Raw genomic sequence first — 15,940 nt, forward strand, 5'->3', positions numbered from 1 at the left:
GCCCTCCGGGCCGCGCCCCTCCCCAGCTGGCTGTTGGCTGCCCCGATGGCCCCCCCAGACTGAGATCTCAGGGCCCGGGGCCTGGTCTCGGGCAGCAGCGTCTCTGTTCTCAGTGCCCAGCACGCACCAGCTCAGTCGGTGCCTGGGGGAGGGTGCTGGGTGCCCCCCCCCACCCGCATGAGTGAGGAGCAGCACGGGGATGGGAGACTGGACAGGGCACTCCGGGAGAGGGGACAGCCCAGAGCCGACCCTGAGCTCCCCCTGCCCCGCACGCGGCCCCCCTCTGACCCCGAAACCCCGACTGGCCCAGGCTGCCCACAGGCCGTCACCCTGTCCCTCCCGGCCACCACTCCCAGGTCAGGCCTGGCTACCGAGATTTTCGACCCGCTGCCCCATCCCGGGGACCCTGGTCACCTCCAGGTCTTTCCCATGCACCCGACCCCACATGTCCCCACGGGGTGGTAGTGCTCACAGGGGTCACAGCAGGTCCCGTAGGGGTCCCGGGCTGGTGCTGGCCCCACCAACACGCCCTGGCACATGTGCGCCGCTGCGAAGCCACATCCGCCCCAGGGACGCGCGGGAGGGGCACCCATGGGGCCAGATGCTAGGGTGCGGGCCCAGGTCCCGGGCGCACAGACACACCCAGGCTCGGAACACGCCAAACACAGAAAACCCAGAGAGCAGTTCACGAGCCCCCAGAGCCACGGTGGGCAGTCACCCTCCCCTGTCACACGGGAGCGCCCTGCGCTCTGGGGGGGGCCTGCATCCTCCCCCAGACCGGGCGCTAGGAGGACCCAGAGCCAGCCCCAGCTGGGCGCCCCCCAACCCGGGTGCTGCAGCTTTGGCTCCGCGGCCCCGTGCCTCAGTTTCCTCCTCCGTCTGGGCGGGGGCGAGCTGCCCGCTGCTGCCCCTGGCTCCCTCCCCCGGGCCCTGGAAGCAGGCTCCTCCAGGGGGCCGGCCCGGGAAAGGAGCCCGCCCCGCCCCCACCCCGCCCCCACCCCTCCGCTTTGCCCAAAAGGAGCCCCGGCGCGGGCCTGACGTCAGGGCCCAGGAAGGCGGGTCGGGCGCGGACCGAGTGGCCCACGGAGCTGCCCCAGGAGGTCGCCCGGCTCAGCCGCGCCGCCTCTGCCTCCAGCCGCGGAGCAGGCGAAGGTGCGGTGAGTCCCCCGAGAGCCAGACAGTGCCCGAGCGTCCTCAGTCCCCAGCCGGGCAGGCAGCGCAGGGGCCGCGGGGGCGGAGGGGCCGAGGACCTGCCCCCGGACCTGGGGAGGGGGGAGGCCAGAGCCTGAGAGGGGCCTCGAGGTCGCACCCCGCAGGGAACCATTGTACAGATGGGAAAACCGAGACCCGAGGGCGCGGGTGGGGTGGCTGCTGGCGCTGGCCGGGCTGGGTGGAGAGAGGGGAGCGGGGGCTCCCTGGGGGCTGTGGGGGCCTCCCTCCTGACCCCGGAGCCCCACCCGTGCTGCTCCCACGCCCCCTTCCCTGGATTTCATTCATCCGCGCGCTCATTCATTCAGCATCTCGCTGCTGGGCCGCGGGCGCCCAAAGCTGTGACTCGGTTTTCACACCTGTCGAGGCACAGGGGGGCGGCGGAGGCCAGGCCCCGGGGGGCCGGTGCTGAGCAGCGTTGGGCCGGGCCGCTGGCCTCCGGGGCTGGGGCAGGGCAGGGGTGCGGCTCCGAGGGCTCGGGCTCCCCGCGGGGAACCTGAGGCCCCGGGCGGCTGGCCCCCCGCCCCCTGCCCCCCGCGTGAGCCCCGGAGCTGGCACTGCCCCCGCCTGGCTCGGGCCGCGGCAAGCGCCCTGGGAGAAGGGCTGCGGGAACAGGGTCCCGAGGGGGGCGGGCAGATTGGGAACTGGCCTGTGGCCAGGGTGCCGGCGGGACAGACAAGGAGCAGCTGTGCAACCTCGGGCGCGCCGGGGCTGGAGGGCCGGAGGGGTGGTGGGGGAGCTCGCGGCCCTCGGGCGGCGGCTGGGCCTGCCCACTGGCCCCCCGCGTGGCCACCCCCAGCCGGTGGGGTGCCAGGGGTGCCCCCTCCCCTCCGACGGCTCCCCCGCCCAGTGGCCGGGGGCAAGTCGCCGCCCCTCTCTGAGCCTTGGCAAAAACAGGGGTGGGGGGTGGGGGGGCTGCTGCCCCTGGAGCCCTGGTGTGTGTGGGAGGGGGGTTCTCCGAGCACCTGCACGCGGCTCTCGGCCGTCCCGGGGCACCTGATGTGAGGGGGTCTCCACACGCCCGCTTCGCGGAAGACGGAACCAAGGCCCAAAGGGGGCATTGGGTCATGCAGCCAGCCCAGGCCCTGCCCTCCTGGGACCGCCAGCCCCGCAGGGGAAGACACGACACAGGAAAGGGAATGACCGCCAGCCGCCAGGTGGTGGGAGGGCAGCGGAAAGACAAAGCAAGGCGGACAGAGAAGGTGGCCGCGGGCTGGGCCATCTGGGAGGGCTTCCCTGCAGAGGTGCCCTGGGGTACGAGGACACCCCGGCGGAGCCCACCAGCCCCGCCCCGCCCCGCCCCCACCCCGCCAGGGCACTGCCCCGCAGCGAGCAGAGCCCAGGCTGACCCTCGGGCCTCTCGAGGGTCCCGGCTCCTCCACTGCCTGGAACCCCTGCTCCCCAGGTCCTCTGGGGTCCCTCCTGCGCCCACTGCTCCCCAGCCACTTTCTTACCCACACCCCCAACCTCTTCCCCAGCCCGAGCTCCGTGGAGCCAGCCCTGCCTGGGATCCTCTGTGCCCTCTGCACCTGCTCCACTGGGGCTTCAAGGTCAGGTGTGACCCCCTCTCCGAAGCTCAGGGTCCTACCCGCGAGTTGGACCCCAATGCAGAGCTGTGGGGCCTGGGGCGAGCTGCTGCCCCCCCCGACCCGGGGCTCCGATCCCCCATCTGCACAGGGGGCTGCAGTCAGCCTTCGGTGGCCTGGGGTAGGCAGGAGGCTCCACGGGGCACAGTTCAAATTGCAGCCTCTCCACCCCCACCCCACCCCCGAGTGACCCGGACACACGGACACACACCGCCTACCATCCTGGACCCCAGCAGGGGCATCTCGGGAGGAGTCAGCGGGAGCCTAGGAGGAACTAGTGGTCTGGGGGGAGCCCTGAACTGTGGGATCACAGCCCTCCCTCGCTGGAGGGGAGTGCAGGGGCTGAGGGAGGACCCTGTGAGCTGGGGACCAGGGGCCTGCAGCAGGTGACACGGGCAGAGACACTTGCCGGGCAGAGGGAACAGCAGGTGCAAGGGCCACGAGTGTCCGCCTGAGGATCTGCCCCCAGGGAAGCGGGGGTGGTTCGCGCCGCTGTGGGCACCCCAGGGTTGTGAGCACCGGCGGGACCTCCACGCGCAGCCCGGCCTGGAGCCGCCCCTCCCAGAGAGACCACGCAGATGGTGGCCTGTGAGCAGGGCCAGGCCCGATGGCGACCAGGTGCCCTTCTCGACAGTGCTCCACCTGCCCCCTCCAGTGGAGGAGGTGCCCGGAGCCCGGTGGAGGGAGCCAGGCCCTGATGGGAACCTAGATTCCGGCTACCGCCACCTGGGACCTGCTAGGGGACCCAGGGCCAGGCTGGCCCCTGTCGGGGACCTCAGTGGGGACCCAGCAGTCCCTGGATGGAATAAGCAGAGAGGCTCAGACCAGCCAAAAACAGCAGGCGATGTTCTAAAGCAGATGCCGTGAAACCAAGAATAATCATAAAAATAAACAGGCAGATGGTTCCCCCAATAATGGCTATTTTGGCCTCGGGAGGCTATGAGGGTCACCCCCAGCAGCATGGGCACGTACAGGTACGTACGCCCCAGCAGTGCCTTGGTGCACAAGCCCCAGGTCCACAGATGCCAGCCGCCAACCCTGGTCCCTCTCCTGCCTGTGCCCGAAGCAGTGGACCTGGCCCAGCTCCGCCAACTTTATGCTGTGCGACCCAGGGCACGTTGCTCACCTCTCGGGGCCTCTGCTCCCTCATCTGTAAGCTGCTGAGTGGCTTTCAGGCATCCTGAAGGTGCCTGGGCCACCACGGATGCTCTTGGCACCTCGGTCAGGGACAGACTGGGCCTGCCCTCCATGCCTGCCCCTCTCCCCCAGACCCCGCACAGACCAAGCTCCGGCTGCCACCTGCCCCCGTGCCCTACATGGCAGGTCGCAGGCCCCAGGCTGCAGGGTTGCTGTCCCCAGGGGTGGAGGGCAGCCTGGGGAGGAGCCAAGATGGCAGGACACGCCCACCTCGGCCAAGGAGGGGACCCCCTGGGGTCCGGGCAGGTCCCTGCTCCTGACCTTGCATGCCTGTGGGGCACGGGGCACAGACCAGCGAGCTGAGAGCCGAAGCAGGGGAGTGCAGCCCCCGCCGCTTGGTGCGGCCACCAGGCTGGGTGGGGAGGACAGAGGCAAAGGACTCCCTGCTCTGGAAGATTCCCAGAGTATGAGAGCGAGCGTCACAGAGGCTCTGAGAAGCCAGGCTCTGAGCGCCCTGGATGACCCTTCAGGTGGGGACCCAGGTGCCTCGGCGCTAGACAGAGATGACACCCAGCATCTCCAGTGAGGAAACCGCTCCACAACTCTAGCTAAGCCCTGTTTGACCAGCACTGGGGGCGGGGTGACAGGGACGGGGCCGGACCCACCAGGGTAACTGGGTGGGCTCCCTGGAGGAGGGGACAGCCCTTCCTGGCTGGGAGGACCGGTGGAAGCCGGTTCCAGGTTGGCGCCCAGAACACCGGGTGGGTTGCGAGGGCCCAGGCCAGGGGTGGGATGGGCGGGCGCTGCAGGCCCGGGTGAGAGGCGGCCTCGCCCTGCGGGCCTTGGCAGGGCTCGGTGCCGTTCCCTCAGCCCCGAGAGAGATGGATGAGGCTCTGTGCTGGGCTATCGGGTGCTGGAGGCGCAGATGGGAGCGCAGCCCACACTCCCCCTGCAGCCCTACCCCTGCCCTGCAGCCCCACCCCTCCCTCCAGAGGAGCCCCACCCTCCGCCCTCCCCTCCAGGAGGGTTTCCTGTGGAGGGCTGGCCCAGAGTCCCAAAGATGGGAGGGCAGGGAAGCCTTCCAGGTGGAGGAGTAGCTTGGGCAAAAGCAAGAGGTCAGAGGGTACACAGAGGGCCATCAGACTGTTGGGGTGCTGGAGGACTGGAGAGGGGGCCCCCCACCGCCAGGGCCTCAAGTCCCTCCTGGGAAGGACCCCGACCACGGGCTTCTCCTGGAGCATCTCAGCCAAGCTCTGGGAGGCCTGTGATGCCCGGCTGGGGGGGGGAGGGGCCTCCCCACCTGCAGGGGGTCAGGGGGGTTGGGGTCAGAAGGAAACACTGCCCTCACCACGCTCCCCCTCCCGCCCCCCTCCCCTCCACCTCTGGCCACACCTGCACCAGGTGCTGTGGGGCGGAGCCCTCCTCCAAGGCTGGCTGGGGCAGGAAGTGGTGCAGGAAGGAGGCCTACGAGGTCACCCCTGCCCAGGAGCCTGCCGCCCTTGGGCCGGATCCGGTGTTCAAGGCCCTGTGAGGGTGGCTCCTGGCTTCAGCCTCCCAGGCTGCTCACCCAGGCTTCCACACCTGCGAGTCCGCTGTCTCCTCCAGGAAGCCTTCCCTGATCCCACTGCCCTGTGGCTCCCAGCCACCATGCCAGCTGGCGGCCCATCTGCTCCACCCAACACACCCTGCAGGTGTCAGGGGAACCCTGGGGCGATGGGGGGGTGGTCAGGCCTGGCTCTAAATCGGACCCTGTTCCCCCCCTTCCCAAGGCATCAAGTTCTCACCTGGAAAATGGAAGGCCTGGCATAGGGGAGGGAACCCCGGGGGCCCCCACGGAAGCACCCCAAGGGCTCTCTGCATGAGAAAGGTTGCCTTCAGGGTCACCCGCGGGGTGGCAAGCCCCGAGGCCCAGCTGGGTGACCCCAGCTTATTTGCTGAACCCCCCGTCTCTGTGTCCTGTGTCCTAATGTGCTCAGTCCCCGTCCCGATAATAGCAGGAAGCCAGATGTCCTTTCCACTTGCTCCCCTCTGGCTCCCGGGGGCAGGCGGCAAGAGCCACCAGGTGGGGCCAAGCAGAGGGGCCGGGGCCCCTGGGCTGCTCTCGCGGGGAGCCAGTCCGCGCTGCAATAGAGGAAGGCTTTGTCTTCCGAGCAGCTGAACAGGCAGCAGGCTAACCGGGTGCGAGCTCCCCGTTCTCGGAGGAGAGCAAGCTAAGCTCTCAGGAATCCGCCGCTCATCCCCTCGAGGGGTCTGAATGTCTCTGCAATCCTCTCCTCTGCAGAAATTCACGGACGGGCAGGGAAACCAGGCAAGTGGCCAGGCAATGACAGAGCCACGGTGCTCCAAGGGCCCAAAAGAGGCCACAAATGTACTTGGGGCAACCAGGGAGGGCTCCCTGAAGGAAGGGGCATCTGAACAGAAGAGATCTTGTGTGGATCAGAGTGTACTGGTAGGATTATTTCAGCCACAAGCGATGGAAACTCAGCTCAGAGTAATGTAGGCCGAAGAGGGGGAGAATAGTTTCATTTAACCAACAAGCCCCAGGACGCTAGCTTCAGGCAGGGCTGGATCCAGGCACCAGAGCCACCTCCTCAGGACTTGGTCTCTGCCCTTGGTCCTGGCGGCCATCAGCACCTTGAGTCTCACCTCCGACTGGTGGGCCACCCCAGGGAGGAGAGAGCTGTGGGTGAAAGTCCCCGGGGGACGGGCAGCTCATCCCTGGGGCTCAGCGCTGCAGGGGCCCAAGAACAAGGCTAAGGATGGAGCAGGACCAAGCCATGGAAGGGCTTTAGCCCACAAACGGGGAAGGGAGGCTGAGCCATCCTGCCCAGGGGTGTGCAAGGGCCTCCTCCCACCCCAGGGCGCCCTGGGCCTGGGCCTTGCCCCAGCCCCCAGGAGGCCCCCATCCCTCCTCTGCCCTGCTCCCTGGAGGAGCCGTCTGGAGCACTCCTGAGACAGGCAGGGCCCCCAGCTGGCACGGACGTGTCCAAGCCCTGGAGCACTTCAGAGCTACAGGTGCCCACTGTGTGGATGGCAAGACACGTGTGGTGGGGGGGGACCTGGGATGGTCCTCCCACTGAGACCCCCCACTTCCACGAGACAGGCAGGAGCGGGAAGAGGGGAGGAAGGAAAGAGGCAGGGAGGGAGAGGCCCCTGCAGAGCTGGAGCCCCGGGTCTCCACCCCCTCCCACCAGGACCGGGACTCACACCTGGGGGCCCAATGATGGGCAGAGAGCCCCTGCCACCGAAGGGGCCCCCTCTTCCTAGCGCTCACCTGTGTCCGCACGTGGCCCTGCCCCCACCCACCAGGACCCCTCCGGGCCCTGCCCCGCTGCCTCCTGACTCCCCGCCTGGGCCCACTTACAGGTGAGGGCACTGGGGTCTGTTCTAAGAAGAACCAGGTTTAGGACGGGTGACGGCCCCCGCGCCCACCCTGCCGAGTCCTTCCCGACTGACCCCGAGCCCCGGAGAGCAGGCTGCCTCCCTCTGTTCCGCCCGGAGAAGCACCTGACTGCGCCGGCGGAGCCGGAGGGGCAGTGGGCAGGCCAGGGGCTGCGAGCCCAGGACGGTTGCCCTACAAGTTTCTAGGCCCCGGGCCGGCACCGTGCCAAGCACTACGAGGACGTGGCCTCTGCCCGCGGGGCTCCAGCCAGCTGGCCCCGGCTCTGAGGTCTGCTCCACCTCAGCCAGGCCCAGGACACCTGCCAGGAAGGGGGAGGGGACAGGGCTGTGCCACCCCCGTCAGACTGTCTCCCAGGACAGCCGCGCCTCCCCCCTCAGGCAGCGGAAGGCACTAGTGACCCCACTTAGCGGATGAAGGGAGCCAGGCTCGCGGCAGGGCCGAGGACAGCCGGAGGTCGCTGGGCCCGGGCGTGCCTCGCCCCACTGGAACCCGGGCCCCTGGGCCTCTGCTCGCTCACCGCCCGGGCCCGTCCAGGGCCAGGTCTGTGCCTCTGCCCTCCGCCTGGGCGGGCGGGCCCGGGGCCAGGCTGTCCCCACAGAGGAGCAGAACCTTCTCTCCTTTCCCCTCATTCCAGGCTATATTTAGAGGCCAAGCAGAGAGCGAGGCACGTGGGGAGTGGGTGCCGTGGGCCTGCCGCCGGAGGGGGCCGCCAGCCTGGGTGCCCCCGTCCTCCCTGAAGACCAGGGGCTGGCTGTGGGCTCGCCCCAGGCAGACCCAGGTTCGAGTCCTGGCCTGTCCCTCCCAGAGCTTCGGTTGCCCTGAGAGTGAGCACAGGAGGCGCAGAGGCCAGGACGGTTACCCGGTTACCCGGCACGGTGCATCCGCTCAGAATCAGCGGGAGGAAGGCTCTGCTCAGAGAGGCTCATCCGCAACCCCAGAGTGGCGGGTGGTGCGCGGGACCAACCTCTGCTGGCCACGGCTACTGTGCAAACGCTCCCACGACACGACGGCTCTGGCCACCGCCCGCTGGGACACCCCCCACTGCCCTGACTCCCATCTTCCTGGGGGAGCATGCACAGGCCCTGGCCGGCAGGCAGGGTGGGGGCCCTGTGTGGGCACCGTGGGAGAGCGGGCAGGGGGAGGCGAGGGGGAGCCGTCACCCGTCCTAAACCTGGTTCTTCTTAGAACAGACCCCAGGGCCCTCACCTGTAAGTGGGCCAGGCCTGGGTGGCAGGAGCACAGGGGTGCTGGCCATGTGTCAGGTGGAGCGGGACGCTTGGCTGAGGGTCACATCCTTGACCAGAACAGATTCGGGGGTTGGCAGGGGAAGCCACCTCAGTGAGGTGTCAAGGAGTCGTGGGGAGGCCAACGGGGAAACTGAAGCCCAGAGAGTGTAAGTCCTTCCTGAGGCCGTGTGGGGGAAGGGGGAGAGGGGGCTGCTCAGCCCAGAAGCTCCCAGCCCAGCTCCTCCCTGCCCCAGAGAGGGGTGGGCCGGTGCTGTGGGGCAGGATCAGGAGACCATCAGCGGGCCACTGCCCGGGGGACCCGCCTCCACAGACCAAACACGGGGTCAAGAGTCCTACAGTTGAGCTCCTCATTGTTCAAAGCAGAATGAACAGATGCTCTGGAGAGGGGTCGTTACATAAGATGGTACATAGAGGTGAGGCGGGGGGGTGGGCTGTGCTGGGGGCGGGGGGTCTAACAGAGGCAGAGACAGAGACAGCCAGACTCAGAGAGAGAACAAGAGACTATATGGTGCATGTAGAAAGTCAGGGATGAGGGCAGCCCCGGTGGTGCTGCAGTTTAGCGCCGCCTGCAGCCCAGGGCACGATCCTGGAGACCCCGGATCAAGTCCCATGTCAGGCTCTCTGCATGGAGCCTGCTTCTCCCTCTGCCTGTGTCTCTGCCTCTCTCTCTCTCTCTCTCTCTCTCTCTCTGTGTGTCTCTATGAATAAATAAATAAATAATCTTTAAAAAAAGAAAGAAAGAAAGAAAGAAAGAAAGAAAGAAAGAAAGAAAGAAAGAAAGAAAGAAAGAAAGTCAGGGATGAGGGCTCAGTGTATGACCAGGATCAGGGCTCAGAGTGTGACCAGGGTCAGGGCTCAGAGTGTGACCAGGATCAGGGGTCAGGGTGTGACCAGGGTCAAGGCTCAGTATGTGACCAGGGTCAGGGCTCAGTAAGTGACAGGATCAGGGTTTGGTATGTGCCCAAGAACAGAGCTCAGAGTCCGATCTGGATCAGGGCTCAGTGTACAGCAGGATCAATGTTCCTCATATTACTGGGATCAGGGCTCAGCTTTGTTTGGGATCAGGGTTCAGACTGCGCAGACACGTCCATCTCTCCTCACCTGTCAGGCCCCGGGGTGTCCTGAGCACCCTGCCCACCCACCCCCACTGCCCGGGCCGAGCACCCTGGCAGCCCTGGCCTGGACCCTCGGGCCCCTTGAGCCAGCCGCTGGCCAGCGTGTGAGGCAGGCCCGGGGGAGTTTCCTGGAAGGGCAGGATCCCCGGGGCCGGCGTCATCCTGGGACTGTCTCCCAGAGGAAACGTTCTGTAATGTTTATTATTTGTCTCTCCCTGTGACACTGAGTCGAACCTACTGCAGACACATTGGAAAACCAAAAAGCATGTGGAAGGGAATCCAGGACGCTGCTCGCCGTGCGTCCCTGGAGCCAGCGCCCAGCGCTCCTCCAGGCTTTGCCAAGGCTCATTTATTTTCTCGCGGTAGAGAGACAGGCTGGGAGGCATCCGTCGCCTCCGTGGGGGCAATCCTGGGCCCCCCACGGCCCGAGCCTCCGGGTTCCCAGCCTGGCAGCCTCCGGCTCCTGCTCAGCCCCCAGAAGATCTCTCCCCGCCAGGACGCCCCTCGGGCCTCCCCGTCTGCCCGAGGCAGCATCCACACACACGGCCAGCGGCCCCGCCTGTTCGGGTCCACACAGAGCGCAGCCTGGCCCAGAAGGACGGGGCGGGGGGCTGAGCCCAGGGCCCCCGGGGGGCAGGTGTGGCCCAGGGCCTGGGCAGCTGGGGGCCCAGAGGCAGAGCCGATGGCCTCAGCAGGTGCTGACGTCTCTGAGCCCAAGGGCAGAGGCGCCGTCTGACCCCCCAGCCCGGACCTCCTCCAGGCCAGGCGGGGGCCCGAGCCTCAGGCAGCAAGGACTCCTCCGCTGCGCCTCCCCCCAGGCTGCCCACTTGGTGCCCCCCTCACCCCCAGGAGAACTCAGGGTCCCCAGTCCCGGGGCGGAGCTGCCACAGTGAGCCTGCTCCCCGAGGCCTGTGGGCAGCTGGGGGGGCCGTGGGCAGTGTCCGGCCTGCTCACAGCGACGGCCCACGGCCACGGGCCACGGGGCTGGGGTGGGGGGGTCTTCCTTTCCCCTGGCAGGTGGGGGGAGGGCACACTGTGGCCAGGATGCCCCACTAGGCACCCTTCCTCCCTGCTTCTCAGCTCCTTTCTCCTGAAAAAGTCAGAAATGTCCTTATTTGGAGCATCAGCCCGGCCAGGGTGGGGGCGGGGGGCCTGTTAACCCTTCACGTATAAATAGAGATAAATCTCGGCAAGTTAAACACACGCGGCGGCGGCGCAGGAACATAAACAGGGGGGCGGGCCTTGCGCCCCGGGGAGCGCAGCGTTTATTTAACTCACACCGGCCCCACTGCTGCAGGGCAGGGGCTCCAGGCTCCTCCGGCTCCAGGCTCCCAGCGGGCAGGGGGTGGGGGGGGCAGGCGCTTGGACCCCCGGGCGGGCACCACCAGCCTCAGAGGAGGCGAGGACAGATGGCTGGCCTGGAGGACGGGGTCTGACGCGTGGGGGTGGGGGCGGCCAGGCGGGGCCATCACGACCCAGTTGATCCCTCAGCAGCTCACACTGGGGTTTCTCCGGCGCTGCTGGGCTCGGCTGATCCTCCTGGCGGCTCCCAACCCCAGCCATACAGGTTAGGACGGAGCCCAGAGAGGTTAAGCGACTTGCCTGAGGCTGCACAGCAAGTACGGGAGGAACCAGGACTGGAGCCTGGGTCCAAACTCCGAACAGGTGGAGTCTCCGAACAGACAACGTGTCTCTGCAGCTTACCTGCGCCACCCCCCTCGTCCTCCCCGGCAGTCCTGGGCCGGGGCTGCACAGCAAGGGCCTTTTCCCTTTTTTTAAGATTTTATCTATTTATTCATGAGACACAGAGAGAGGCAGAGACAGAGGCAGAGGGAGAAGCAGGCTTCCCACGGGGGGGCCCAATGTGGGACTCGATCCCGGGACCCCGGGGTCACGCCCTGAGCCAAGGCCCCCCCAGGCGTCCCCGGCGCGGGGCTTTACTTCCTGCTACACTGAGGAGCGAGGAGCACAGCTCAGGACACTCACATTCTGCTGAAGCTCCACCCCGGCAAGTGCAAGGGGGGGGGGGGGTGTCCCGCGGAGGGCAGAGGGCAGAGGGCAGAGGGCAGAGGGCAGGCATTTTAGGGCCCCAGCGGGGCAAAGGCCCAACGATGGGAATGCTGGGGACTTGGTGAGCAGGTGAGCAGGCCCAGCTCCGACACCCGGGGGTGACCGGTCTCCTTCCTTCCAGGCCCACGCCGCGTGCCGGCCGCCGTCATGTCCTCTGCGTCTCCCGTGGGGTCCTGGGCCCCGGCGGCCCCCAACGCCACGGCGGCGGCCAACAGCAGCGAGCCGGAGAATCCCCTGTTCCAGCAGTTCGCCCGGCTGGACGAGGAGCTGCACGCGGCCTTCCCGGGGCTGTGGCTGGCGCTGATGGCCGTGCACGGCGTCATCTTCCTGGCGGGGCTGGTGCTCAACGGGCTGGCGCTGTACGTCTTCTGCTGCCGCACCCAGGCCAAGACGCCGTCGGTCATCTACACCATCAACCTGGTGGTGACCGACCTGCTGGTGGGGCTGTCCCTGCCCACGCGCTTCGCCGTCTTCTACGGCACGCGCGGCTGCCTGCGATGCGCCTTCCCGCACGTCTTCGGCTACTTCCTCAACATGCACTGCTCCGTCCTCTTCCTCACCTGCATCTGCGTGGACCGCTACCTGGCCATCGTGCAGCCCGACGGCTCCCGCCGCTGGCGCCAGCCCGCCTGCGCCAGGGCCACGTGCGCCTTCGTGTGGCTGGCGGCGGGGGCCGTGACCCTGTCGGTGCTGGGCGTGGCGGCGGGTGGCGGGCCTTGCTGCCGCGTCCTCGCGCTCACCGTCCTGGAGTTCCTGCTGCCGCTGCTGGTCATCAGCGTGTTCACGGGCCGCATCGTGTGCGCCCTGTCGCGGCCAGGTCTGCTGCGCCAGGGCCGCCAGCGCCGCGTGCGGGCCATGCAGCTGCTGCTCACCGTGCTCGTCATCTTCCTCGTCTGCTTCACGCCCTTCCACGCCCGCCAGGTGGCCGTGGCGCTGTGGCCGGATGTGCCGCACCACGCCAGCCTCGTGGCCTACCACGTGGCCGTGACCCTCAGCAGCCTCAACAGCTGCATGGACCCCATCGTCTACTGCTTTGTCACCAGCGGCTTCCAGGCCACCGTCCGCGGCCTCTTCCGCCGGCACGGAGCCGGGTACGAGCCCAATAGCAGCAACATGGTCAGCATGCACAAGAGCTCCCGGGGCTCGGGCCACAACCACATCCTCGGCGCCGGCCCCAGCGCCTTCACGCAGGACCTGGCCGACGGGCCTGGTGCTTAGTGGGCCGGTCGCCGCAAGGGGACCAGAGGCCGGGGCTGGCCAGGCCAGGGCAAGGGCAGCGGAGACATCAGCTCTGCCCGGGAGGGCGGGCAGGCCGGGTTCCCCCAGATGGATGGGTGACGGCCCCGCAGAGAGGGTCCGAGGCCACACGGCGCCGCGTGAGCAGCAGCGTCTGCCGCGGGCTTCTCGTGGACGTGGCCGTCTGACGCAGATGCCAACCATCCCGGGGGCACGGTCCGTGTCCAGCCAAAACTCAGAGGGACGGCAGGGATGCTGCTTCTCCCCTGGCCCCTCCTCACCCTGCAAGGGATTCCCCAGAAACAGGGACAGAGGTCTTTTTAGGCCTTAGGGGATCCCACAGAGGCTCCCACCCCCTCCCCCACCCCCCCGCCCCCCACCCCCCGGGGCCCAGAGAGAGCCAGGAACGTGGGGATCACACATGTCACTTGAGCCGACAGATGGGGGCGGGGGCTCCGTGCCTCTGGAAGACAGGGCTTGGGGCCCCGTGATTACACAGTGAGACGAGGGTGCATGGCTGGTGCCCGGACCCGCGGCACCTCCCGCAGGGGGAGGCTGTGCTCTGACCATCCGGTGCGGGAGGGGTCGAGCAGCAGGTGCAGGTGCCGCCGCGGGGGCGGGGGGGGAGGGGAGCCTTGTAGGATCGAAACCCCCCTGGAGGCAGCTCCGACCTTCCCGAAGTCCCCACCCCAGGAATGCCCGGGGGCGGCGGGGCTCACGGCCCCATACTGTGGATGAGACAACGAAGGACAAGGACTTTGGGCAACGAAGCCAGGCCCAGCAGTGACCCGCAGACAGAGCCCCTCCTCATCCTCGGGGCCAGAGCGCTCTGACCCTGCTCTTGCCTGGCTCGTTCTGCTCCTGCCCTTCCCGGGGTGGGTGGGGGGGTCGGTTCTGACTTGGGTCTCTGATGGCCTCCTCTGAGCTGGACTCCGGGATGGCCTCCACATGCCTTCTGCTGAGAGCCAAGCTCCCTGAGCCCTTTGTAGACGGCCGTAGGGGCAGGGGCAGGCTGGGGGAGAGGCCCGAGGCTTCCAGGCAGCAGGCCCCACCCTGGCCCCGGGCCACCGTCCCTGAACAGGGTGCGATGGATTCCGGCCTCAGACCTGCCCACCCCGGCAGAGAAGTGTCCTGCAAGCCACGCTCAGTGGCTCCAGACTGAGTGCCCCGTCCTCCACGCTCAGGGCCCTGGAGGGAGGCCCTCCCGGGAGGCAGGGAGCCCGTGCCCACGCTCCAGATGAGGAAACTGAGCCTGGGCGAGGAACGTCCCAGCCAGGGTCACAGCGAGCACCGGGCACTGCGGGGCCAGCGCTGTCTCTGCCACCAGCCCCACCCGGAGCCCCGCGTCAGCGGCTCCTCCGACCCCAGGACACGTCGGCCCAAGGCCTCCCTGCTGGAGACCGAGGGGGTCCACGGCTCGCTCACAGGGTGCAGGCGCTGCCGGGCCCCCACCGGGCTGCCCCCTGGGCCTGGAGGCCTGGCGCTCAGCATCGCCAGCATCCACGTCCCGGGCCCCGACCGCGGCCAGGCTCCGTGCCGCAGCCTCTCCCCGACCTCGCTCAGCGCAGGCCTGGGGCTCACCGGGGACCCAGAGCTGCCCAAGGTGGAGGGGGCACCTGGGAGCTGCCTGGGTGCCAGGAAGCGCGAGGCAACAGGGATGCCGAGCTGAGGGCCAGCGGGCGCTAGGGGTGGGTTTTGGGGCCGGGAAGCTCCCACAGAGCCCCACCTGCTGTCCTGGCCCCGCATCTGGCCGCCGGGGGTCACTCGGCGCAGGAGGGAGGCCTCTCGTCCTCCACGGTCAGCCGCCCCTGGTTCTCACGCTCATCCACGCTCAGGAGTGAGTGTGTGACCCCCACCGCTGCTGTGTTTGGCGGTGGAGGGGTTGCGATTTTTCTGGAACAACCCCTTCCTCTGGAGGAGGGGTCTCTGTGGGAGATGAGCCAGTGCAGATCTGGGTCCAGGACCGGGCTCTGTCCCTCCCTGCTTCCCGGCTGTCGCCTCCATAAGCCCCAGCAGTAGGAGGGAAGAGCCGCGGGCAGCGCTGGGGTCCACGCCCAGGGGCACCCGAGGCCCTGAGCCGGAAATCCCAACATCCAAGCTGGTCGTCTCAGGGCCCCCCGGGCGCAGGGGGAGGCTCCCACCACCCGAGCTGGAGCCGGAGCCCACCTGTCCCCTGAGCTGGGCGGGAACTGGGGGCAGACCTTGCTCCTCTGAGATCGCAGGGTCACGGCCCCCCCACAGAGCTCCCTCCAGGCGGCCTCAGCTGCTCCCTCCTCTCCTCGGCGTCGCAGCTGGAGGTTAGGGGGCCGGGGGGACACCCCACAGCCCCCTCGGAGGCCTGCTCCCACCTCCTGAGGTCTGGCTCCCTCCTACCCTGGCCTCGTGGGTACTGCAGGGCTCCCCGAGGCCGACCCGGCCTGGCCTTGCTCCCGTTGGGGCCAGGGCGGAGGTCTCTGCGCCCCCTCCCCGTGGCCTCTCTTCCCCGATTTTTCGAAAAGCCCAAGTGACATGACAGAGCGAGTGTATTTATATCTGATGTAAACAATCTCCTTAGCGAGAAGTCCTCATCCTGAATTAAACCTGTTTATTCCCTCCGTGCCCTCAATTCCGGGAGCCCAGGGCGGCAGGGGTGGCTGTGGGGCACTGAGCCGGCCAGGAGCCCACGTGGCCCTCCAGCCCTGTCACCGTCCCGTGGGCAGCCCGGCTGCGTGGTTTCAGCAGCCCCACCCGACCTGGGCTTAGGGGATGGAGCCCTGCCCCCCAAGAAGGGCGGGGGGGGGGGGTCGGGGAGGGGCAGGGGCGGCGGAGCTGTGGGCAGGGTGTGGGTGCAGCACCAGGGTCGGAGCACAGACCAGCAGGACCCGTTGTCGCCCCATCCCCGTCCCAGCCCTGCCTGCCCCAGGGAGAGGTCGTGGGTGACATGGGTCAGCTGGCGGG

The 15,940-nt window shown here is 68.2% G+C and overlaps 1 protein-coding gene across 3 annotated transcripts; it reads left to right on the top strand.

The window, feature by feature from the left end:
* Window positions 1-1,062: 1,062 nt before the first annotated feature.
* Window positions 1,063-15,597, top strand: GPR20 (G protein-coupled receptor 20). 3 transcript variants are annotated; one of them, XM_041768456.1, is made up of 2 exons: window positions 1,063-1,152; window positions 11,889-15,597. In XM_041768456.1, the coding sequence occupies exon 2, from the start codon at window positions 11,915-11,917 to the stop codon at window positions 12,983-12,985; it is 1,071 nt and encodes a 356-aa protein (XP_041624390.1). In that variant the 5' UTR covers window positions 1,063-1,152; window positions 11,889-11,914; the 3' UTR covers window positions 12,986-15,597. The 3 variants fall into 3 exon arrangements, with proteins under 3 accessions (XP_041624390.1, XP_041624391.1, XP_041624389.1); XM_041768457.1 differs by having other exon boundaries at window positions 1,090-1,157; XM_041768455.1 differs by lacking the exon at window positions 1,063-1,152 and adding an exon at window positions 8,835-8,995.
* Window positions 15,598-15,940: the final 343 nt, after the last annotated feature.

Source organism: Vulpes lagopus, chromosome 9 (genome assembly GCF_018345385.1).
Source record: "Vulpes lagopus strain Blue_001 chromosome 9, ASM1834538v1, whole genome shotgun sequence".
NCBI lineage: Eukaryota > Metazoa > Chordata > Mammalia > Carnivora > Canidae > Vulpes > Vulpes lagopus.